Source organism: Paroedura picta, chromosome 8 (genome assembly GCF_049243985.1).
Source record: "Paroedura picta isolate Pp20150507F chromosome 8, Ppicta_v3.0, whole genome shotgun sequence".
Taxonomy (NCBI): domain Eukaryota; kingdom Metazoa; phylum Chordata; class Lepidosauria; order Squamata; family Gekkonidae; genus Paroedura; species Paroedura picta.
In genome coordinates this window covers 30515224-30540060 of record NC_135376.1, presented here as the reverse complement: position 1 = coordinate 30540060, position 24837 = coordinate 30515224, and the positions used below count along the sequence as shown (strand labels likewise).

General features: G+C 43.9%; 1 protein-coding gene across 4 annotated transcripts; it reads left to right on the top strand.

Annotated features, from left to right (window-relative positions):
• Positions 1-187: 187 nt before the first annotated feature.
• Positions 188-23605, top strand: SGPP2 (sphingosine-1-phosphate phosphatase 2). 4 transcript variants are annotated; one of them, XM_077348921.1, is made up of 5 exons: positions 188-543; positions 10400-10558; positions 13037-13216; positions 14586-14675; positions 19890-23605. In XM_077348921.1, exons 1-5 carry the CDS (start codon positions 511-513, stop codon positions 20415-20417), a joined length of 990 nt encoding a protein of 329 aa, XP_077205036.1. In that variant the 5' UTR covers positions 188-510; the 3' UTR covers positions 20418-23605. The 4 variants fall into 4 exon arrangements, with proteins under 4 accessions (XP_077205036.1, XP_077205034.1, XP_077205033.1 ...); XM_077348918.1 differs by lacking the exon at positions 188-543 and adding an exon at positions 683-1010; XM_077348922.1 differs by lacking the exon at positions 188-543 and adding an exon at positions 1115-1530.
• Positions 23606-24837: the final 1232 nt, after the last annotated feature.

Genomic DNA, 24837 nt, shown 5'->3' with positions numbered 1-24837 from the left:
CCATTTTATATTAGAATAAAATGGGCGCTAGCTGCTGTCCCTGGAGACAGCGCTTGGTGGCTGGCAAGGGCGGGAGAAGACGGCAAAGGCTTCTGCACGCCCGGGAACCCACCCCCCCAACGGCAAAGGCGCGCAGAAGCCGTTCTCCCCTCCCCCCCAACGGCAGAGGCTTCTGCGCGCCCGGGAACGGCGCAGGGCGGCTCAGCCGCCCTGCGCCGTCCCGGGGCCCGCAGAAGCCGTTCTCCCCTCCCACCCCCCCAACGGCAGAGGCTTCTGACCAGGCGTCCAACCTGTTTCCCCCCGCTTCCTCCAAGCATAAGTCTCTTGCTTCGGATCCATAAAGGCAAAGACACTGATCTCCCACCTGCCTGCCCTTTATCAAATGGGCTCAGGCGCTTGGACGGTTTCTTTCTGCCGTCCCAGTTCCCGCACGTGGCTCTTGGCCGCTTTCCCTCCTCCACCCCGCATTTAGACCGGCATCCGGAAAAGAAACAAAAGAGCGGGTTTGTCATGCACGTGTGTATGTATATTCGACTGCTCCAGGTAAGGACGGACGGACGGGGCCTTGGCCGCCTTCCGAGAAGGACGCTGCTTAAGCTCCGTCCCCAGCGCCCAGGGCACCGCTGGCGCCTTTCCCTGGCAGGCTCCGGCGGGCTGCACCTGTTGGCCAGGCGACCTGGCCCCGCCCCGCCGCCCCGCCCTTCCCTTCCCTTCCCCATGCTTGCTCTGAGCTCCGCAGTTGCTCCTTGCCCCGCAGAGGCTCGGTGGGAGGGATGGCGTGGCTGGTGCGCAGCCTGTGGGACTCGGAGCCCGTCGCCCGCTTCCAGCGCCGCTGCGGCCTCTTCCCTGCCGCCTCCGAGGCCGGGGACGCTGCGGCGCGCCGGGGCGCGGGAGCGGGCAGCCACCTGCCGGGGACTTGGGACGTCCGCAATGGGGGCGGCGACGGCGCAGCCTTGGCCGGCCACAGTCCCCGCCCGCCAGCCGCCTGCGCCACCGGCACCGGCGGGAAGGTAACGAGCAGGGCAGCTGGGGGGCGGGGGGCTGCGGCTTCCGAGGGGCGGCCCAGGCGGCGTGTCCCCTCGGCGGCTCCCGGCGTTGGGCAGGCGGGCGAGGGGAGTTGTCGGCCCGAGGCCGGTGCTTGCAGTGCCCGAGGCGTCGCAGCCCATCCTCTCGCTTGGGCCCGCCGGAATTCCCCTTCCTCTTGCCGCACTTCAGGGCAGCGGCGGGCGCAGGCGTCGTCCCTCGCTGAAAAGAGAAAGCGCGACAGTTCAGCGGCCCGAAAGTTCACTTGAGAGAAAAGGGCGCCTGTCGTCACATTTCTGCTGTCAGGTTCAGTTTAGGCAAAACGGGCAGCCTCGAAGCCGGTCTTTGTCAGTTCCCTTCTCATGCTGTTTGCCAATTTGTTGCTATTCACAAGTATTACCCACCGCCTCAATCGGACTGGAGATCTCTTTATTATTCAGTTGCTTAGGCATCTTGGCACGCCGCACCCTCTACCTATACGGAATGCTTGGCGACTTCTGTTGCAAGGTACCTGCTGATGGGTGCATGCACACAAAAGGTTCATGCCCAAGATAAAACTTGGTTGGTCTTGCAGGGGCTTCTGGACTCAAACTTTGGTCCTTACTCCGTTCAAGGAAATAGAAACACAGTTGTAGGTTGCTTTGGTACTTGGAAGTTCCACAGAATATCCCCATGGGAGTTTAGTTTTTCCTTTGGGGAGTGGGGAAGGATGCATGAAAGCCCCACTGTATAGTTGAGTGATAAGGATGCTGCTTAAAGTATTGGGAAACAGCTTCATTCCTGAACAGCTTCTGGCAAATGTGCTCGATAGCTTCCTTTCCACATTAATTGTGTAAACAAAAGTTGCTTGAGTATAATTTGGCCGTAAGTAAGCCTTGCAAAAGTAAAAATATAAATGATAAGATAAGACTATTGGAGTTATTTGTTTATGAATTAGTATTTGCCAAAGACTTGTGTACACACTTTCTTTAAAAAGTCCTTAACTAGTGAGGCATTTGATGGAACAGGATTAGAGAGCCAGGGAGGGAAGCTAAAAAGTGGCTCGGTGAAGAGTCATAGCATTTTCACTGAGAAATAATTGGTTGATCAAAGAGTCCCATAACAATAGCTATGTCAACTTTTATTTTTTTATACAACTTTGACCTCCCGGCATTTCAGTAGAGGTGTACCTTATTATCCAATGGCTCATAATAGATATATTGATTATCTTAGACTATTCTAGAATAATCCAATGGTGACATCAGCAAAATCCTTAAAAGGCCACTAGGACCAGGTGCCTAAATGTCATTGAGGCTGCCTTGAGCACACTGAGCTGTTACATACTGGGTCACCCCCAGTGTTGTGTCATAGAACTCAATCGAGAAGAAAGAGTGTGATGCCACATAGTGATGCTATTCAATTGTGGCGGTTATCATTGTTATGATCATGTGACAGTATCAGTCATAAGGGTTATCATTGTTAAGCCTTATTTGCATCAGGTGATCAAAGTGCAGTCCTGAGCAGGCACATCAGTGCGGAGGAGGCGGTTGTGTGGGGGATTTTTGCCTATGTGACTGTTCATTTACAGGCTAACGATACGCTACTGATCTGGCCTGAGAGCTTCCATATCCCTTGTTGCTTAATCTTTAATCCCTAGTATATGTGTTAGTCTACAGATGTGTCTTTCTCATTCTTGGCCAAGATGATCTTTGGTTGGTATGCAGATGACACACACCCTACTTGATTGGCCATCATTGAGGGATATGCCCCCGTTAGGGAGAGGGTACTCCCCACTGAGGGCCGATCACAGATCTTCCCTGCACCTGTCCTTCTCCCTTCTGGGCATTTGGGAGGAAGAAGAGGTTGACTGCACTGGTGGCCCAGCTCCTGTAGCTGGGCCACTTGCAGTCTGAGGCCTCTTGCCTGCTGCAAGCTGGGGAGGCCATGCACCATGACTACCCTGTCAGACCAGCTCCCATGGCTAGGCTGCTGCGTTTCAAGGCCTCTTGCCCACCGGTGAGTGGGGAGGGAGATCAGTGTGTGTGTGTGTGAGGAGGGGTGGCTGTGATCCACTCCTGCTGGCTAGGCAAGTGGCGGGGGGGGGGGGGAAGCCTGCTGTGCCACATGGTGCCACACTGACCTCACTGGCCACCTCCCCTGGCTGGCCCACTGCACTACTCTCCAGCCCTCCTCCCCACCAAATGAGTGGGAGGAAGGTTGCTGATTCTGCCCTGTGGCGACATGCTGGCCTTAGCAGCCCAGCTCCTCTGGGTGGGCCTCTGCACTATGCTCCTGCCCTCCCACCCACCAGGTGAGCTGGCGATGCTGGGTGTTGTAGGCGCCCTCCCGCCCCTTTCAAAGCCCGTTTCTAAAACTGGCTTTGGTCGTAACCTTATATGTGGTTACTTGTGGCATGTCTGTTCTCTTCCATAAGTACCTGAGGCAGCCCCCTGAGCTGCTGACATCCACTAATGTCTTTGGCCACGTACAGCCCTCATTTCTGTTTCCCATTCTTTTTTTCTGGCACACCAACAGGTAGAGCCTGTTTTGTGTGTGTGTGTGTGTGGGGGGGGGGTGTCTTTGATGAAGAAAGTTTCCTTCCTCCAGTATAGAGAATTCAAAGCTAGATTGAAACAAAGAGATCCAGGTTCAAGTTCCTATTCTGCCATGAAGCTTGCTCTCAGCCGTGTTGATAGAATAAAAACGGGAGATGCAACCCTGAGTCCTTGGAGGAAGCACTGGATGAAAATATGCTGGTCAAATAGCCTTCCCCCCCCCCCCCCAATAGGGCTGTTGAGAGCTACCATGACCTCTCCAACAGAGACCCTGATCCAAACCATATCATTTGGCTGGCTGTTACCATGAAACTGTAATAATAAAAGAACTGGATTTCCCAGATCCTAGTGCAGCATTTTAGCTACTTACTACACTGGAAGGCTTAACCCACCAGAGAATAAAGCCAGGGGTCTCCAAACTGGCCACCAGCTACAGGATGATTATGGGAGTTCCGTAGCCAAAATTGAAAGGCTTGGGAAAATCATGCCCCGGGTAAGACAAACCACCAGCACCCTATGCTATTTGCAGAGGAAGCTAAGGGTTTCTGATTATAGCAGGCATAAAACCCTGGTTGAGAAAGCCTGCTCTAGCCATTTACATAAAATATTAGTCTGACATTCTTTTATATTTAATGTTTTAAAATAAGCTTGACTGAGTAGGTGCAGGATTGGCCATTGTGTTCAACACAGGAATAATGAACAGTAGCTCTGAAAGAAAAATCCTAGATATGCTTTGATATATGTGCCCTCTGGCAAGGAATTTTTTGTAATCCCAGAAATAAGGATAGCTTTATACCAGCAGAGTATCTTAATTTATTAATGTTTATACACCAAGATGTCAAGCCTGAAAGCTGAGAATTAAGTTTTGTCTAATCATGTCTTCTGGTTGGATATTAAATTATAAAGCTCAGAACTGAAGCTATTTTGCTACTAAAAGTCAGGGAGAATGGACTGAGTCAATTCATCTCAAATTGCGTCTTTTTTCCCCCCTGCCTTCAACTTTTTTTCCTAGCATTATTGTCTTTTCCACTGATTCTGGTCTTATCATAATATGTTTAGGTATTTTTGGCTTTAGGGAGAGTTCAGGCTTTTGTCTTGGTGGTGGTCCATAGTATCCATAAAATTCTCCTCCAATACCATGTCTCAAACGAATCAACTTCCTTCCTTTCTTCTTCGTTGTCCAACTTTCACATCCATACATATTAATCAGAAATACTATGATATGAACTATCTTGTTCTTGATCACCAGTGACACAACTTTATGCTTAAGAATCTGTCCTAGTTGTTTCATGGCAAACCCTTCCCAGTCTCTGCCCTTCTGATTTCCTGGTTGCAGGCTCCTTTTGGTTGATGATGGAGCCAAGGAAGAGAAAAATCTTGAATTGTTTGTTTATAGAGAATGACACACCTCTATCACTGATAATCATTACTTTTGTGTTCCTGATGTTCAGCAATAATCCTGCATTGGAACTTTCTGCTTTAACCTTCATCAAGAGTCATTTCAATTCTTCAGCTAGTAATGCAGTGTCATCTGTGTATATCAGATTGTTAATGTTCCTGCCACCTGTTTTCACTCTACTTCCATCTATAATTGAATCCTGTTTTCCTTATAATATATTCCGCAAATAGATTGAAGAGATAGGGAGATAAAATATATCCTTGTCTGAGACCTTTGTCCAATTGAAAACCATTCTGTTTCCTCATATTCTGTTCTAACAGTAGCTTCTTGTCCAGAGTATATGTTGCTGATCAAGACAATCAGATATAGTGGCACACCCAGTTCTTTTACAACCACAGCTAGCAGCTTTTCTGCAATCTACAAAACACAGGCTAATTTGCTCTGAAATTGTCTTCTGTGCTCCAGTAACCAATGTAAATTCACAGTGTGTTCTCTAGTGTATCTTCCTTTTCTGATTCCAGCTTTTCTCATTCCATATATGGTAACAGTCTTTGTTGTAAGATTCACCTAAGTCATGTGAGAAATTAACATCGTGGTCCAATAGTTGCTGCTATCTTTGACATTTTCTTTTTCACAACTGAAATGTAAATTGATTGTTTTGCATCTGTGGGCCATTATTTTGTTTTCCATGACACTTCATGGAAACAGAACAGGTATGTGAATTTAAAGATATTAAAAAGATAATGGAGTTATATTCCCATCTTAACTATTTTCTCTTTTCTATGAAGAGTAGGCCTGTTGCATGACTAGATCAGCTCTGAATCACAGGATAATTTTTCTTGGATAGTACCACTTCATATGTCAGAGGGTCTGAACATTTTTGGGGTCAGGGATGATGAAAGGAAGGGTGGGTTAAATTTCCCCCAACACAAGGGCATATGTTTTGCTCTGGCAACACTCCTCTTTGGCTTAATGGTATTGACTTGCCTCAACCAGTGTGGGAGATTAAGAAGAGTTGGTTCTTATATGCCACTTTTCTCTACCCAAAGGAGGTTCAAAGCAGCTTAAATTCACCTTCCCTTTCCTCTCTCCATAAAAGACACCTTGTGAGGTAGGTGAGGCTAAGAGAGCACTAATATCTCTGCTCGGTGAGAACAGCTTTATCAGTGCTGCGACAAGCCCAAGGTCACCCAGCTGGTTGCATGTGGGGGAGCAGGGAATCAAACCTGGCTCACCAGATTAGAAGTCCACACTCCTAACCACTACACTGGCTCTCAAGGGGGAGGTGCCACCACTGAACCAGGTAGGCTGCCATGATATTGTTACGTTATGGGGAGATAGGACCTATTGCAGCCCCCTGCGTTCACTCCTCGCAGAGTGAGTGCCAGGAGGGAGGACAGATGAGATCCATATGTATGCAGCACTGGGGAGGAGGCTGTATAGGTAAAGTTAGTGAGGGAGCAGTTGAGTGTAAATCCACTCTCCTGTAGATTTGATGGGGGAGGAGGAATCAAGCTTCTAGAAGTGGCCTGGGTGGTCTGATAAACGGGGGAAAGAATGAGATTCCGCCCTCTATCAATCCTCTTGTATGATCTACAATTGAATGTATCTTGCTCTAAACAGCTTGGACCCAGCAAGTGCAAGTGCAAGTGGAAACATAAAATCACTCAGCACAGTTCTGCTTGTTCAACACCTAGTGCTTTCCTCCCTGTGCATTAAAGTGCCCAGAAACTGGTTGTACAAGATCATGGACAAACAGAAACACAAATGGGATATTGATAGAACTGACTTAGTGTGAGTGGTCTCCATGGCCTTTTTCATGTGTTTCTGCTTGTACAAGGATTGTAATGCAAACAGACAATTTGTGTTGAATCCCATCCAACACCCCTGTTCTCTGAAGTCAGGCACCCCAGAAAACTCCATGGAATATTTATTTACAGCTTGAAATGGGCAATATTTTGTTTGAGTTGGTGCCTGTGAAGCCAGGCAGTGACTTCTGATGCATACTTACAATTTTCTGGGTGCCCCATGGTTGTCAGGGGAAGGCCAGACAAGATGTTAAATCACCTGTGTGGCTTGATTTGCACATGTAGAGTTGGTGATTATTTGTATATGATCTGAACTAGTTTCTAAGGGTCATGTGTTAAACTGTGAATACTGAATGATGTGTACTCTGCTTTGGGAGTTAATGAATCAAATTGGGCAAATGTACAGTAACAGAAACAAATGTGTACATGCACATGAGCAGGACTGAGATAACTAAGGTAATACCTCTTGTATTTTTTTAATTCATACTTCTCCATTGCAATGCCTATGCATGGAATCAAAGATGCATAGTACTTTTTTTTAACACCACCCCTTATGGGAACTTGGGTCCTTTGATACATTTAAAAATAATATCATTCCTGATTTTTTTTTTGGGGGGGGGGAGAAAACTTTTGAGAAGCATGCTTTGTGTTACAACTTTGAAAAAAATATTCTTTTATTTTTGGCATCGCCTACACGCATGTCCACCTATTCGTTGATCCAGGCACATTGCCATTTCCATCCCCAGGAACAAGGGAGAGGAATGCGGGTGAGAGGGCAGAACGAAGCAGGTGACTTAGCATGTTTGAGCCTCCTTACTTTCCTTCTCCTGGTTGCTCTACGGTAGCTAGCACTTTTTAAGTTGGTGAATCCACTTTATATGATTCCTAACTCATGCTTTAAAATGGAGGATGTAGCAAGCTGTCAATTGGCCAGACGATGGATGTGGGCAGCGTCATGTGGATTGGCTGGAATATAACACATACATTAGGTAAGCATTTCACTATATTTATCCTGTGCAGAAAAGCCAAAAGAGCACAGCATTTCAGTTGTAATTTATTACTCAGGGCATTTCCACACAAGCAAAATGTAGCTGGGCAGCTTTTAAATGTTGGAAATCCAGGAAAGTGGATTTACCACCCTAAAATGCACAAGCCACCGGTAAGCCATCAGTGAGCAACCAGGGAAAAGACTGTATGGAGGGGGAAACCCATCATAGTCTCAGCAGCTTTGTCCCACCTTTGCTCCCACCCTCCCCTCTCCATTTCCTGCTTTTGAGTAATTTTTCTTTTTTTAAATGGTGCAGTCCGTGTTTTAGCAGGACCGCAAAGCTACATTATCCAAGGTAAAATAAAGTCTTCTTTAAAGTGTCCAAGGTCTTCTTGGGATCAAGCAGGTAAAACACAGCCGCATTTCTGTTTTCTGGTGGTGGGAAATGAGCTGGAAAGGGGGGGGGAATACAAATCCCAAAAAGGGGTGGGAATGCTGTATCGTCCTGGTGTTTTTCCATAGGAACAAGGCAGTGTTGATTTTATTAAAGATGCATTTCTGTTGTGACATTGCCACGTAGCAACGCGTAAAAAAACAAATTGGGGCTGGGTGTGTGTGTGGGGGAAGTTTCAGTCCACAAGAGAACTGTTGTGTTGTGATTGGTGGCTTGCTGTGATTGACAAGCCAAGGAGTGGAGGGAGAAGTTTGCCTTGTTTTCCCTTGCAGCCTCATCAGGAGGCAAAAAGCTTTGACAGGGCAGAGGAAAAACATGGGGGGAGTCTACCCCATCAGGAAGGCTGCAAACACAAGAGTTGCCATCCCAGCCAGTAGGAAGCAACTTGCATTTTACCTCCATGTGGAAATGCCCTCACTTTCTCCACTAATTCGTGTTTTCCACTTTGACAATCTTCTATGGGATTGTGAGGCATGTGTGAACTGCATGCTTGAGTGCTTTGATCTTCATCATATAGAAAAATATAGACGCACTGGGAAACCAATATGGCAATAAAATATCCAAATCGGACTTATATAGAGTCTTCTCTCTTCAGTAATTCTTTTATTCTTATTATTTAACACAAGTCCCGACTCGTCTGAAACGCCACAAGCTAAGTTTAGCTATTGTGAGCATGACCCTTATACTCTTATCAAGAGATTCCTTAATAAGTTGAAGTTGGTCCTTAAATATAAAAACCATTGTCCCTTGAAAAAGCTGTAAGGCGAAACGCGTCGGGACTTGTGTAAAATAATAAGAATAAAAGAATTACTGAAGAGAGAAGACTCTATATAAATCCAATTTGGATATTTTATTGCCATATTGGTTTCTCAGTGCGTCTATATTTTTCTATAATTGTTTCTTCACTGGGACCCACCCCTCCCAGTTCATTATTTTTGATCTTCATCATAAGCCACTCTCCTCTTCATTCTTATGTAATATCTATGAAACCTCTGTTTTACAAGGACAAGAACCGTAAGTTTGAAAATGTCTGCCATCAAGAGCTGTCATTTCTGAACAGACTGTTTGATGTATGTGCTATGTGTTCATGTGGAAGTTTTGTGCCTGGAAGGGTACCTGCAGCCCTGTAGGTGTGCTTCTTTGCAGAGGTACGACGATGGGTCAAACTGGTAGTTTGTTAATTAACCTTTTGAGAGACCCTTATTCTTTCAGCTGGCTGGGCAAAATGTCAAAGAAACTTCAAATTATGGGTGTGTTTCTTTGAAGAAAAGGAAATAAAATGGAGAGGACCCTATATATCCTACCTTGAGCTGTTTGGAAGAACAGTGATTTATAATTGTGTTGTGTTAATTGAGGACTCTGTGATGGAATTAAAATTGGATGTAGCAATTACTAGGATCTGCATTCAGCCTTTGAAGTGGATGTTTGGACTTTTGCCAATCAATTCTGAAACTTTTCCAGAGTTTTTTGCTGGCTTCCAGGTACAGCATATTATCCTAGATTCTTTGCTGTAGCTTCCAACATTGTTATGTGCCTCATAAATGTAGATGATTTTCTAAGATGAAAACATACAGGCTGTGCAGGGGCTGCAGCTTCAAGGAGACATGCACACTCTGGACGCTTACTCGGAAGTAAGTCCTGTGGAGTTGAAATGGGTTAAAAGTCGTTCAGTATGCAGCTTCATGACAGGAATGCAGCAATGAATCATTCTTCTGTAACAGCTTGTGGAATCATTCTTGTCTTAAAACATACATAATTCAACAAGTGGTAGAAGAAATTTAGCTTTGTTAGCCACCCCCAAATAATGTACTAATTTTCAGTGGCAACATGTACACATTGCAACTCGTAAGTTTCATTAAAAAAATAATAATTTTCGTGCTCAGGGAAGATTTTGAGATTTACAAACCACCACTGAGAGGAGATTGGTTGCCTCCAGTGATTGACAGGCTGCTCTCTCATCTACCTTTCTCTTCCCCGCCCCCCGCTAGTGAGGAGAGGAAAAGGTGCAATGCAGTGGCAGAAAAAAGTGGGAAGGCTTTACAGTATGGAGGGTTGAAAAAGTGCAATTTACCATTCCACAATTGCGAGCAGGAGGCGAAGTGCAATTTGAGCAATTTATTTTGAGTATTTATTTTTGGTGTAACAAGGACTTCTTTTTATCAAAATGCACTGACATAAAAATTTCTCTCCTAGGACCATCCACATGAGTATGTTGTAAAGAATTACTTCTACTACTACCTGTTCAGGATTTCAGCTGCAATGGGCCAAGAAGTTTTCTTCATTACATTTCTCCCATTCACCTATTGGAACATTAGCCCATATGTTGCTAGAAGGCTCATAATTATGTGGTCTGTAAGTACTGGTGAGATTATTGGTCTGTACATTGACCTGTATAACCTTTTGCATTTCTAGAAGAAAGCAACCTAAAGTGCAACTTGCCAAGTGGGGCAGGTAAGTGCTCTCCAGGACCATTTCAGGTTGGGGAAGCAGTTTGGGGTAGGGGAAGGCCTGAGCCCCTTCTCCCCACATGCTTCTGTACTTTTCTACTTGGATATGGCCATCATATTTTACCCTGCACTTCCTTTGGATAGGTCAGTTTGTCGCTGCTCAAACTACTCAGATGTAGTTAATTTTAATTCTAAACAGGCTCAGAGATCCTTGGCTACTTTTACTGCAGTCTGGGAAGGGTTAAACAGGGGGTCAGACAAAGGTGTTCCAGCCTAACAGCAGGGTGAGGAAGCCAGGGCACTAGTCTTTCCACATCCCTAAAAAGGGTGAGCACACTGTCCACAAACAAATCTATATAAGTGGGAAATGTATTTTTAAAAGCAGTTACAAAGATAGAAAGCCAGCTGGGGGGGTGGGGACTATCCAGTGTATCACACTTACTGCCACATGCACGACTATTGGCCAGCTAAACAGTCACAGGTGTGTGCTTGATGTAAAGAGATCCTGGTTCTCAGGGAACAAGTTCATACTCTTGAGGCCAAGGTTGCTGATCTGAAGATGCTGAAGCACACTTAGGCACACAGATAGGACTCTTGGAGACTTGTTAGATGTGTCCCTCTCCAAGAATGGCAGCCCCACTCATTTTGAGGTAGCCACCTTAGCATGCATTTGTCGAAACTTGTCAGGATTTTGCCAGAAGTGCATGCCTGTTAACTATTGTAGTAAAATTTGAGGCTTTCTGCTTTTAAATTCTGGTGGGGGATGGAGTGTGCTGTTTGGAGTCCATCTACACTAGTTCAGCTACCCTGCCTCCCAGTCTATTTCCAAGCACAATTCAAAGTGCTGCTGCTGATCTTTGATGTCCTAAGTAGCTTGAGACCTGCTTACCAAAAGAACTGCCTACTCCTTTATAAACTGCTGGAAAGGATAATAAGGCTACAGACGCTGATTTATTGTCCTTTCCAGCAGTTCTTGTCTTCACAGATAGACAAAGTATTTACATTAAAATGAAGTGCACTTTTTCCTTCCAGGGGAATACCTCTGAGATTGGTTTGCAGGCTTCAAGATGTGAAAACACCCTTAAATGAAACTTGATGGAAAGCCCAAACTGAAATGTATTCGGGGAAGAATTAGAGTGCCAGCTGTAATTGGACTGTGTGACAAAATAAAATGCTTTGTGTATGGAACTGCAGCATGCTCCCTCCCTGCTGCCAGTCCTGTAATGTAGTCATTTCTGGACTCCCATCTAGGAAACTGCAAGAGCCTCTGGAACCAAATCTTTAGCTATAACTATTGAATTTGTCCACCCAGAGAAAGAGAAAAGGATCATCCCTGATGCCACTCTCTGCTACATACAGCTCTAGCAATCCCATTTCCCTCACGGTATAGACATTATGTCAGTTTTGTTTTAACTGTCAAGGACAAAAGTGTCTGTTTCCCCAAAAAATTGTAGATGTGAGTGGTTCATAAAGGACTCACTTGTCCTTTGCTGTGATCTTGAACTTGTGACCCACATAGTGTCCAAATCACTGCAGGCACTATGGATCATTGCAGCATATTTTTGGGGGCCATCAAAGGAATTGTTGGACTGAAACAGGCAGTTTTTGCAGGGGTTTAAAGGCAGGGGTTCAGAGCCTCTTGTGGTGCAGAGCGGTAAGGCAACAGACATGCTGTCTGAAAGCTTTGCCCATGAGGCTGGGAGTTCGATCCCAGCAGCCGGCTCAAGGTTGACTCAGCCTTCCATCCTTCCGAGGTCGGTAAAATGAGTACCCAGCTTGCTGGGGGGTAAACTGTAATGACTGGGGAAGGCACTGGCAAACCACCCCGTATTGAGTCTGCCATGAAAATGCTAGAGGGCGTCACCCCAAGGGTCAGACATGACTCGGTGCTTGCACAGGGGATACCTTTAAAGGCAAATGCTATGTTCCCTAATTTCAGGGTACTTCTCAGATTTATTTCTGGATTTCACTAGTGTTTATATGAGACTGTTTCAGGGGAAGTGGCTTGTAGATTGTGGCCAACCAGTAGTGGCTGTCTTTGACATAATGCCAGGTTTCCTGTTCTTCAGACCTGCACAGAATGTTTTAAACCTTTTATTAAAGAGAAGAGGTTTGTGGAAGTAGTTTGAATAACTTTGTCTTTCTTATTTTGGGAAAGCAAGATAGTGAGAGAGGAGGAATTTTAAAATTAAAAGTAGGCAATTACGTGAACCATATATCCAGACTAAACATTCCATGTGCCACATGATCGCCATGGGGACTTGCAGCCTGATACCACAAGGGAACTTGACTAAGAAGCGCCATTTGGAATGGAGAAACTTGTCTTGCTTTAAATATTTTCTTTTTAGCCAGGATCTGAAATATTTTAGTTTCTTTTTTCCAGGTGGTTATGTACATAGGCCAAGTCTCAAAAGACCTACTAAAGTGGCCCCGTCCTTGTTCACCACCTGTTGTGAAGCTTGAAAAAAGAACAACTGCAGAATATGGAATGCCGTCCACACACGCAATGGCGTCCACAACCATTTCATTGACTTTTGTTACTACGACCATAAACCTATATAAGGTACGACTCTTGTGACCCATCCAAACAAATAGAAACAGAAGCCCAACCTTACTATTAAATGGTTAGGAACAGAGCCTTTTGTGTTCTTCCTTCCCTATCCCCTTAGGCAAATTTCTCAGCTGATACTGCTTCAAAGTAGCGGGGCAGAAGCGGTCCATGTGGTATAACTCAGATACCTTTTTCCTACTTGTTTCCACTTTTCCACTTGCTTGAAGACCAATAGGCCTGTCCTGGAAGACTAACACCTATTTTTATAATAGCACTGTGATGCTTGTATTTTTTTTCCTATTTAGTTGCCTCTAATTATTTGTCTCTTCAATAGGCTTATTCAGAACCCACTGTAACATCTCATTTCTGCGTATTTATAGCAGATCTGTGAATTAAGACTATATTGTCCCAACGTTTATCACATCGTATACTGAATCTCATTTGTATTATATTGTCTAGTAACTTACGTTGCAGGGGATTCCTTTTGAGTTCTTCAGAGTCAATTTCTGTTTACTTATTTAATGCTGGTTGCAGACTAGATTTTCTCAAATGTAGAATGTCTGACAGCAGGTATTTACTTGAGTAAGCACAATAGGTAAAGGTATCCCCTGTGCAAGCACCGGGTCATATCGGACCCTTGGGGTGATGCCCTCTAGCGTTTTCATGGCAGCCTCAATACGGGGTGGGTACTCATTTTACTGACCTCAGAAGGATGGAACGCTGAATCAACCATGGGCCGGCTGCTGGGATTGAACTCCCAGCCTCATGGACAGACAGCATGCCTTACCACTCTGCGCCACAAGAGGCTCTTAAGCACAATAGTACTGTTTAAAATACAGCTAGGGAAGCATACCAGCTCCACTCATTGTCTATACTTCATTGGGGAGGGGCTGTAGTTCAGAAAATCTGCTTTGTATGTCGAATATCCCAGGTTTAATCCATGATATGCCCATGGGGGGGGGGGAGGGAAGTAATGATAATGTGACTTCAGTAGGCCAATGGACGTTAAATGTAAGGCAGCTTAATTTGTTCAGTGTTAAATGTGCAGGTTTGTAAACGCAGAGTGAATTTTAAATTCTTGCCTTGCTTGGTGCCAGTTCTAGCTGTAAAGTTGATTTTTTAAGAAACCCTTCCCTAAGATTGCAAGTAACTGAGTTCTTGGGGAAATGTGAATGTGACCTTAAGAGATTTTTTTTGGTCTATGCTCTCTGCGGGGCTGATTCACACAACTTATATTACTCCAGAACTGACCGAATTCTGAATCTACTAATATATGTAGACTAGCGTAGATAATTGATGATGTCTGGGTGCCTACCTGATTGTATGACTGTATGGTTGCTGTAAATGCTGGCTATTAGTTTCCCCCCCTCTTATTTTTCAGTACCCCTTTGAGCTGGGACTGCTGGGAGCCTTTGCATTTTCAACACTGGTAGGCCTCAGCAGAATTTACACTGGAATGCACACAGTGCTGGTAAGTTGTGTTCCTGGTACACATAGCCACATGTAGGCCCATTATGCACAGCCGCCGAAACGGCGATTTCGGGTCACATGGAAAACGCGGAGGGGGAAGACGCGACGCATACCGGTTATACACGGGGCGGGGCGCGACGGCGGCAAAACCCAGAGTAACCGATTATGCACGCGCCGATCCGGGCGCCGCTTCTGTTTGCGCCCCGCTCGCCCGGAAGCTGCGCTTTCTTCCGCGTTTGACTGACGCGCCTTTTTCGGCGGCATGCACCGAAGCTGCAGCCGGTTGCAGCCGGCTCCATGCGTTATCCGTGATTTTAGTCGCCGCCATTCCACCCCGAATGTGCGCTAAAACCCCCGTGCATAATGGGTCGTAGTGGTGTTTATTCTGTGTGTATACCATGACATACATACTAAGTAAATGCTAGAAATATATTAGAATAAAGCACCCTCCAATTAATGCAGTTAACTTTTTCTACCTTTTACCTACCCTGTCCCTCCTGCACAAATATTGCAAATGGCTAAATCTTTGTTTAAAATTTCAGTACAAGCAAACACTCACTACACATACTCAGACACATATGTGCATGAAAGAAATACCTCTGTACTTTTATAAGAAATAATAATAAGCAAGCAAGTGTATCTTATCATATATTTTTATTCCACAAAAAATAATATCCAACATTTAATAAATAAATCAGGTTCCATAGAATTACTCCTACTAGCCCTTTAATAGTATGTTTATATAATAAGCCAAATCTTGTTAAACCACTCATTAAAAGTTGATGATTCTGGCTTTTTTCAATTTTTTGCAATAACTTTTCCTGCTGCTGTAAGTAAACTTAGCACTACTTCCAAATCTGAAGGCATTTCCGCCTGTGTAAAATGTACCTGAACAGCCTCCAAATGTAGGCGGCATATTCTGGCCCGTCCACATGATGTCACCTACATCCAGAGGCTGCCTAGCAGCAGCTGGCTTGTGATTTCACCATTTTTAATTCACAATTTCGGTAATCGAAAAAAGTGGATTCACTAACCGAAAATTTGTGAGCCACCGGCGAACAACCAGTGAGCAACCAGCAGGAAGAACATATGGAGAGGGAAACATGCAATAGTCTGGCCAGCTTTGTCCCACCCTCCCTCTCCCGTTCTTTTTTAAAATGGTGCTGCATGCAAAGAATTGTCTACATAACTTCTCAAAAAAAAATCCAGAAGGATTAATTTGGGTTTGAAAGGTATTTCCCTACCCAGCATTTCATAGTGTTCCAAAATGTCTGAAATAGAGGAAGACCAGAAAATATGGAACGTATCTGCAGAGGAACTATTACATCTCCTACACTTATCCTCTGTTGTAGTATATATAAGAACTAATTCATGAGGTGTTAGGTACTATTTATCCACCATTTCATTAAGACTAGTTGACAGTAGTCTAGGAGCGGTTCTTCGTATGATAACATAACCTATAGTTAACGTTTTTCCATGTTTGGAGATTGCCTAAAGTAGATGCATCTTGAATCTGTCCATCTTTAAACAGCCCGTGGCGCCACGGGCGCCACGGACTAAATAATTCGTTAAGCCCCCTTGAGGTGGGCTTTGTCCGTGATGAGGAAGGGTCCGGGTTGGACCCTTCCTCAGAACAGACAATCGGAGGGACCAATCGGCAGGCGCTTTGCGCCTGCCGATTGGTCCCTCCGATTCCCAGCCTGAGTAACTGCGAGCCGCGCACAGCGCGGCTCGCAGTTGCTCCCGGCTTGACGCGGCGAGAGGCGCTTCGCGTCAGGCCGCCGCCCCAGGGAGCCCCCGGCAGTCGCGCGAAGCGCGGCTGCCGGGGGTTCCCTGCCTGGCAGACTGACGCGCCGAGAGGCGCTTTGCGCCTCTCGCCGCGTCAGGCCGCCGCCCGAGGGAGCCCCCAGCAGTTGCGCGAAGCGCGGCTGCCGGGGGTTCCCTGCCTGGCAGACTGACGCGCCGAGAGGCCGCCCGAGGGAACCCCTGGCAGTCTGACGCGCCGAGAGGCGCTTCGCGCCTCTCGCCGCATCAGACCGCCGCCCGAGGGAGCCTGCCTGCCTGCTGCCTACAAAAGCCTGCTGCCGCCGCCGCCACCAACGCCGCCGCCGACCAGCCCGCCGCCGGTGAGTCCTAGTGCCCGCTGCATTTCCCTGCAGCGGGCTTGCTTACTAGTTAAATAATATTTGTTAAAACAATTAGCTACATAAAACACATTTAACAAAATTGATCAGTGTGTATGTGGAGGAGAGGGAGTTTTTAATAGTCAGGATGTTTAGTAATTAGCAGTTAGACTAGACAAAGTGATAGAAAGATACAGATGATATAAAGAAAATCAATACTTGGTAGGTTTAGATCTGATTTGGTACAATAATGGAAAACCAGCTAATCATCCATTTAACCTATAGAAATGGTTAAGTTAAATCTGGCAACAACAACAAGGCCTTAAAAGCCGAATCAACATTAGAGCCGATTGTTAAAAGACATCCATAAGTGTAGTGTCCTAAGGCAATGCTATCATCCTAAAAATGACCCATAAAAACAGTAATATCCTGAAACCAGCATCAGCCATGGACATTAAAACAAAGGAGGGAGATTTCTGACCAACTAGATGGGATGAAAATGGGCAGATAAATTGCATGGTGGGCATTTCCATATTGTGCATACTTTGGATTGAAATGAGGAAAGGATCTTGATTGTCTTCATATGCTGGGAACATTCGGTTGTCTTGGTGGGAGCAAAACTACCCCTATCCCATGTTCATTTTTCATAACACAGATAAAAGGAAACTATTAATTGAAAGTTAGCTTTTTGAGTGACACATGCTTTGAGAAGAGCAATTTTAAGAATACACTTGATAGTGTGCTCAACTTGAATGAACATCAGTAAACATCTTGACCTACTTCTTGTCTTTGATGATCAAACAATCACTTAAAAGGGAAGATAGCCAGCAGTCAGGAAAAATTCTCTACATATTTCTCTTGGTATTCCATGATGATAAAGGACATAGCTAAATTTGGATGGAATCAGTGGTAAGGAAGAAGAAAGAACTGTCTGTCTCTGAAAGAACAAAGATGAGAGAGATCTCCTTTTCAGAAGACTGAATAATACTTTTGTAAAGTATCTCAGTGAAATAGACTAAAGATGTCTGCAATTTAGACTCATTTGAATAAATGCAATTATATTGAATGCCTGGATTTCTACTCCTAGAATTAAATATTCTGATTCTGATTAAATAGTCTGATTCAGGTAGCTGACAAAGTATAAAACTTGAGTCTTTCTGGAAACAAGGGAAATTGGCTGCTGGTTAACTACCAGTCACAGAGTCACAGAATCAAAGGGTTGGAAGGGGCCATACAGGCCATCTAGTCCAACCCCCTGCTCAATGCAGGATCAGCCCAAAGCATCCTAAATCTCACAAGGCAGAAGCCTTGCAGTAAATCTTTGCTTTGTGTATAAATGAACATTCATATTATGAAGAAGTTGCCTTCTTTCTTGCTCAGAGCATCTCAAATTCATTTATGGTATCTAAACTGGATGACCCAAGAGAAATATATCACAATTAAATCATGAAAAGAAAGAAGCCCCCCCCCCCCAAAAAAAAACCCTGCTGGCTTTGACAATGATCAGGAGATGACCTGTGCTGAGTACTGAGATAATTTTGCTGTCTTAGTTCCCCCCCTTGTTCAAAGGATCTTATGCTCACCCAATATCAGTAAATAGCTGTAAAAAAAGCATAAGAGGAAAGCAGCTTGGCTCAAACTCCCTGCTAAGTAGTGTCAGGTAAATATTCCCATCTGTATTCTCGGAGAGGGAAGGGAGAGATGCCATACAGAAATAGAGAAGTAAAATTTCTGAAAAATTAGTGGTGGTGCAGAGAAATAGTGCTTGAGAGGAGAGGTTAGAATTGAAATACATGCAGTAATTGCACTATTTGACATATTTTTTGAAATAGAAAACTGTCTTTTCTGCAAGCAAATTTGCATATATGCTGAATACTAAAGAGAGCTGGAAATTGCAGCACGCTGTGCTCCCTTAGCCCATGAATCTTCATTCTTGCCATCTAACTTGGAGTTCCAATAACATCACATTTGGATACCAGTTAAAATTTGTAAAATCAAAAACACTAAGCGATCAGAAATTTAATATATGCAACATATACATATACAACTGCCACCCTTCTGATGAAGCCCAAAATGTCCCCGTCACATTGCCCATAGGTTCCCCTGACCCCCACAAGCAGCACTAGCATTATTATTTTTAGTTTCCTGAGGTATTTTGGTAGTTTAGAAAAAAGAAGCTCCTGTGCATCCAGTAGTTGGTTGTAAATATGCTCAAGGCCTCTAGAAGTTTTATTCACCAGTATTATTGACTGAAGCAGTACAAAGTTTTCTAAATGCTCATTTGCCTGTGTTGTAAACTGAGCTTTAATTTGGCAAAACTGGTTTAAGTCTGTTTGTTTGAGAATTCAATCTTTAACAGACTTTTTAGCCTGAAGATACCCATGCTGAATTTGGGAGATACGCAATTCATACAGTTTGTACTGTGTTCCTGACTTTGTGGTGGTTTCTACAATCTTTTTATTATCCTTCTTGTGCAAAATGAAAAAGAAAGATAATCCTCTAGAAATTATGAAATTACGTGGTGAGATTATGGGTGTGGAAAGATTTGTGTTGACAGAAAACAATTGTTTAAACTTGTTTAAAATGTGTTCCTCAAAGTAGTCACTTCAGTGAATTAGTCATTGGAAATATTGCTTCAGGAAGCGGTGCTTGCCCTCAGCAATCATAGGACAGTTTGGGGGAGGGGGGGGAATAGTGTCATTAATTAAAACATGGCCAGGCCCAATTAGTGCAAAGCCACCTTCTGAGATGACAGGCAAGCTCTTGGCACTTTAAAGATTTAAAGATTACTTGGCGTCCACCTAGAACTTTTGATTTATTTTTGTGGTGGTGGCTTCGCCTTTAAAACATTCCTGGTCTTGCCAAGTCCTCCAGTAGTTAACATTTGCAGCCAATTATTTGGCTCTGTTTCTTCAGTTATTTTTAATAATGCTTCACAGCTAAACACATTTAGCAACCTAGTGTCCGTAAAGCAACATTGTTGAATGCACTTCTGGGAAACGGCTGGTATAAAGTGCGGGAGAAAGATGGTGTGTTCAATGTAGGTCGGACTGAGCATCATGTTTAACCATATCTTGTGTCTGTCTTTTTAGGATGTGATTGTGGGCAGTCTAATCTCAGGGGTTCTGGTCGCTCTCATGTATCCAACCTGGGATTTCCTTGACCACTGGATGCTCACCAACCCTTGGTGCCCTATATTCTGCATTGTCGTGCCCCTCCTCTTGTGCTACAACTACCCCAAACTTGATAATTACAGCCCTACAAGAGCAGACACCACCATAATTCTGGGAGCTTCAGCAGGGACTGTGATCGGGTTTTGGTTAAATAATAACTACATAGTAAACTATTCAGCTGAAATTGTCAGTCCTCCTTCAGTTACTGTCTTGATGGCACTTGCGAGGTTTTTGGTGGGGTTTTGTTTCCTAGTGGTCACACGGCAAATTATCAAAAGCATGGCACTCAGAGCATTGTGTTCTTGGTACAAAGTTCCTGTGGATGATCCTATAGCCAGACATCAAATAGAAATTGAAGTGCCCTATATGTTCATGACTTACTGTTCCATAGGCCTTAGTGCTACAGTTCTTGTCCCATTACTGCATGAGGTCTTAAGCTTAAACTGAGTAAGGTACCTCTCGCTTTTTCCAAGTTATAGAGGTGCAATCCAAGTAGTGCAGTGGAAAAATCCCCAATCCAAATGTGTTGTGCCTTTCCGCATAAAGCAGAGGTGGTGTTGGAAATACAAAATAACCTTTTCCTGCTGATGAAATGACCTGCGATTTGGCTTGAGAGAAGAAACTGCAGCCACTGCAGTGACTTTGGCTGGGTTTAAGCTGAGCAACAGCCTAGTATTCTGCCATGCTAGATGTTTAGCTGACAGCTGTGTCCTGCAGTGAGCGTTCCTCAAGCCACACATTGCTGCTGATGTGCCAGGATCATGATGTCACCAATTCAATACATTGGAGAAGATCCTTCCAGGAAGGAGTGCTCTGTTTTTTGTTTTTGTTTTAAAGTTTTACAAGCATTTAGGTAAGTGGAGTAAGATGAGCTGAGGCCAAAGGTGTAAGGAAAAGAGACACCAGCAAAAAAGAATATGAAGCTTCTTCAGGAAGTGCAGACTTGTGGGCCATTCTGAGCTTAACCAAAGCCCATCTAACAAGGTGATTTGAGAACCCAGATTCATATCTGAACACATCCACTTACCAGGGTGTGCTGGTGATTAGGATCAAAGTTGTGATTTCTTAATGCTCTCTATTGAGATGGTACCAGATTGAATCACCTTGGCATTCCTCTATGGCAGATTTTTCTATGGCTTGTCTAAGAACAGTACACATACACACACGTCTAATTACTGACTCAAAGTTCTCACAGTGTTCTTGGCCAAGCTGTCAAATGACCCCCTCTACATTTTTATTTTTCTGTCAATAAATGGTGATATTTTAGCTGCAAAATTGTGCTTGGGCTTGGTGTCTTGAGGACAGTCCACAGCTGTGAGGAGTCCCATGGACATCCTGCTGGTGTTTTGCTTTGGCTTGTGAAATAGTGCTCTGCTATACTTTCCTGCCTTGATGTTCTTGCCCCAAACTGGTAAAAACAACCACAGTTGCCGTGACTGCTGGACCCTGAGCACTGAAGCAGTAGGTCTAAGGAACTGAGAGCAAGTACGGATGTAATGATGGTTTTGAGTATTTTCTTTAAATTAGTGACCAATGGTCCTCCTGACCCTTTTATGTCTTCCCTTCCCCACTTCTGTGCCAAATGGTGGTGGGTCTGCTGTCATCTCAAGCTTCAAGCAAGGTGATCTCTGAACTGGTAACTGTTTTGTTTACCCTAATGGCTGTTTAACACAACAATACGTCAACAACAAAACTCGTCTGTATATTTGAGCCCTGGGATGGGCAAGCCTCTTTACTAAACTCTTTCTCAAGCTAGTAGATATGCTAAAGAAGGTCCAGTGAAAGCAAATACATTCTAAGCATGGGCAGAGATCATTTTGTGGTTTCAACTTTGCATATCAGTTACTTTGGACCTTTAAGAAAATGTTTTAGACTTGGATATCAGGGAAATTAACCAGAATTGTACGTGTGAAAGTAATTTTTAAAAATTAATGACTGAGAAAGGGAAATGCTTCAGTATTACATTGTATTATGGTTTTGAAGCCCCTCTTCTTTTCCCACATTTGCTCTTGTGCCAGGCTGAGGTGTTTGCATTTCTCCAAGCACCTTTTCATAGACCGTTTACGCACTGGGAACTTCCCTGCCCCAGCTCCCATGCAGGAGCACAAATCGGGGGCAGATGAGGCACACCGGGCCAAATGCTCCCCTGTGTGGGTGCAGGAAGAGGTGGGGCAATCCACCATGACTAAAACTCCAGCCTGCAGCCCAGCATGAAACCTCCAGTGCATAAAATGGTCATAGTGGAGTATATCCATGTTCTGTAATATATAGGCTTATGAGGGCTATAGACCTGAAGCCTGTGGAGATTTAGTATCAAAAATATTAATTCCTCAGGCAGAACTAGAGGCTTCAAGAGAGATGGGGAATTTCTGATCTGTATTCTTGATAGGTCAGTATGGATTACTTTTTTTGGGGGGGGGGATTGCCAGAGGCATGCTGATCCTGCCTAGTGTCTGTTGTTTTTCCAGGTCTTGACTGAAATGAGAAGTGAGTCTGGTGGGGAAAACTTCTTTGGGAGAATGGTGAATTTGCAGACACAAGAGGTTTAAGCATCACTCTTTCCTGCCTATCAGTACCAGAACAGAACAAGAAACCCATCCCAAGGCAAACAATAAACGTTATGAAATAAAAAATGAGAACAGTCTCTTATTGTGTATTGTTTCTTTGCTTATTCTTTATTTGTCATGACTTCTACCAGAACGGCATCCTGGTAATGTCCATTTTCAATGGAAAACAACTTTCCTCAGTGGGAAGTCCTAGACATGGATACAAAATAAAACTAACAGCGTATTGCTTAAATACTCACAGAAATCTGGTATAGAATATAAAAATAAAAGCACTGTGCCTCCAGTTAGTCAGTTTTCTTAATGCTTGTTTTAAACCTATAGGAGCAACATAGACTGTAAATGTTATGTTAAACTAATAAATCCTAATCATACTGTACCTGGTAGAAGTCCTGACAAATATAGAACCAGCAAAGAAAGAATACACAAGAAGAGACTGTTCTCATTTTGGATTCCGTAAGGTTTATTGTTTGCCTTGGGATAGGTTTCTTGTTCTGTTCTAGTATTCACTTTGAAACAGTCCTGTTTTGCTCTTTTTATACCATCAGTACTACCAAGCAATTGAGGCAAAATAATATAGAGTGTAAGGCCAAACTATCAATGGGAAGAGCTGGGTTTAAATCTTCACTCAGCTATGTAGCTCGGCTGGTGATTTTGAGCCAAACACACCTCACAAGCCTGTTGTGAGGATAAAATAGAATCATGTAAGCTGCCCTGAGCTCTTTGGAGAAAGTGTGGATATTTAAAAAGTTATACAGATTAGTGCCTCTCTCCCAGACGCAAGCCAGTGATTGCACAAATACCATCTTGTTCTGCTTTTAGAGAAAACAGATCCTTAGCTTTTGTGTCTGGTTTTCAAATCGCTTGAAGAATATCTGCATCTCTTGTAGTGTTGTCATAATGCAGTTATTTTGTATGAACACGTGCACTCAGGTTTATAAACTGAAACTTGCAGCTTCTATTTTTGTATCACTTTAGACGTTGTACAATACAAACTGTGTTCTAAAAAAACCCTGTCATTTCTGGGCTTTATTCAGATGTTTCAGAAACTATTTTTAATAAAATGCATTTTGTCAAGTATCATTGTATAGAGTCTTGTATAGAGCAGTGTTGCATTGGGACTTCTAAGAATAATTCCTTTTCAAACCATATATCAGTTCTTATTTATGTTTAGGCTGAAGTATGAGTGTTGCAAGTAGTTGTGCAAATTAACCAACTATCGACTCCTTGTAGACCATGAAAAAGTACATATGACTAGTTAAGTCCTACTGACAAGGTTTTATAGTCTCTTGTCTAAGATGAGTTTGCATCCTACTGGGTCCTGTACGGATGTTTTTGACAACTCCCCGATACCCAAAACCTCCAAAAAGCTGATGTTGGTGTTTTTGAGACTTATATGGGCAAAACCCTCACAATAATTCCACATCTAACTTTTGCACTAATGGAACTGCTGGCAGAAGAGTAAAACAGAGATTTTCAACTCCCCCCCCCACACACACACACTGCCTAATATGCTTGCAAAATGCATGTTGGTTGCTGTTTAGACTAATGGCAGATCTGAAGCCAGACAGTGGCCCTTGCTTAAAAGCTCATGTTAACTGCATCTTCCCAGACTTACTCCACTCAAAACCATTTCTTAGTATGCAGGTGTTACAATATAAGAGTGGCTGGAACAGTCAAGAGCTCTAGTACCAGTGGGAGCAAAAAATAAAAAATAAAATTTGTGTGTATTCCATCAGAGTGACATTACCATGAAAATTGTTCTGACACTCTAATATTTACCCTATGTAAATATTTGGCTCCTTATTTCGGGAAACAAAAAGTTTCTGAGAAATGTATGGAAGACCCATTAAGCAATCAAGTTGTGCAGGAACAGGTTGTTTACTGAAGACGATAGTCTCACTGCGTAAGACTGAGATGGCTAAATCACTCCCAAGTGTTGCTCTAAGGCAGGAGAATGCTTCCTTCCTGGCTGCTTAATAAATCTTTGACAATGTTGGCAAGAATTCAGCAGATGTTCCTCTCACACAGAATAAGGACAGGGAATAACCATCTATACTGGGCAGTTTCTCACCACAACCGGCAGCTTTTGAAAGTTGATAAACCTCATAAAAGCATAGCTTTCAAGTAGACGGAAACATAGCTCAGTTATCCTGGTGACAAGGTTCTTCACAACATTTATTTACACCTCACCTTTCCCCCCAAGAGGGACCCAAAGAGTTTCCATATCACTCTCTCCTCCATTTTGCCCTCACAGTAACCCTGAGAGGCAGGTTAGGCAGAACATGACTGACCCAGCATGT

Coding starts and splice junctions, on each gene's coding strand:
- SGPP2 (XM_077348918.1), top strand. CDS start 774: ATGGCGTGGCTGGTGCGCAGCCTGTGGGACTCGGAGCCCGTCGCCCGC. Junction 13,217..14,585: donor CGACCATAAACCTATATAAG/GTACGACTCTTG, acceptor CTTATTTTTCAG/TACCCCTTTGAGCTGGGACT. Junction 14,676..19,889: donor CTGGAATGCACACAGTGCTG/GTAAGTTGTGTT, acceptor CTGTCTTTTTAG/GATGTGATTGTGGGCAGTCT.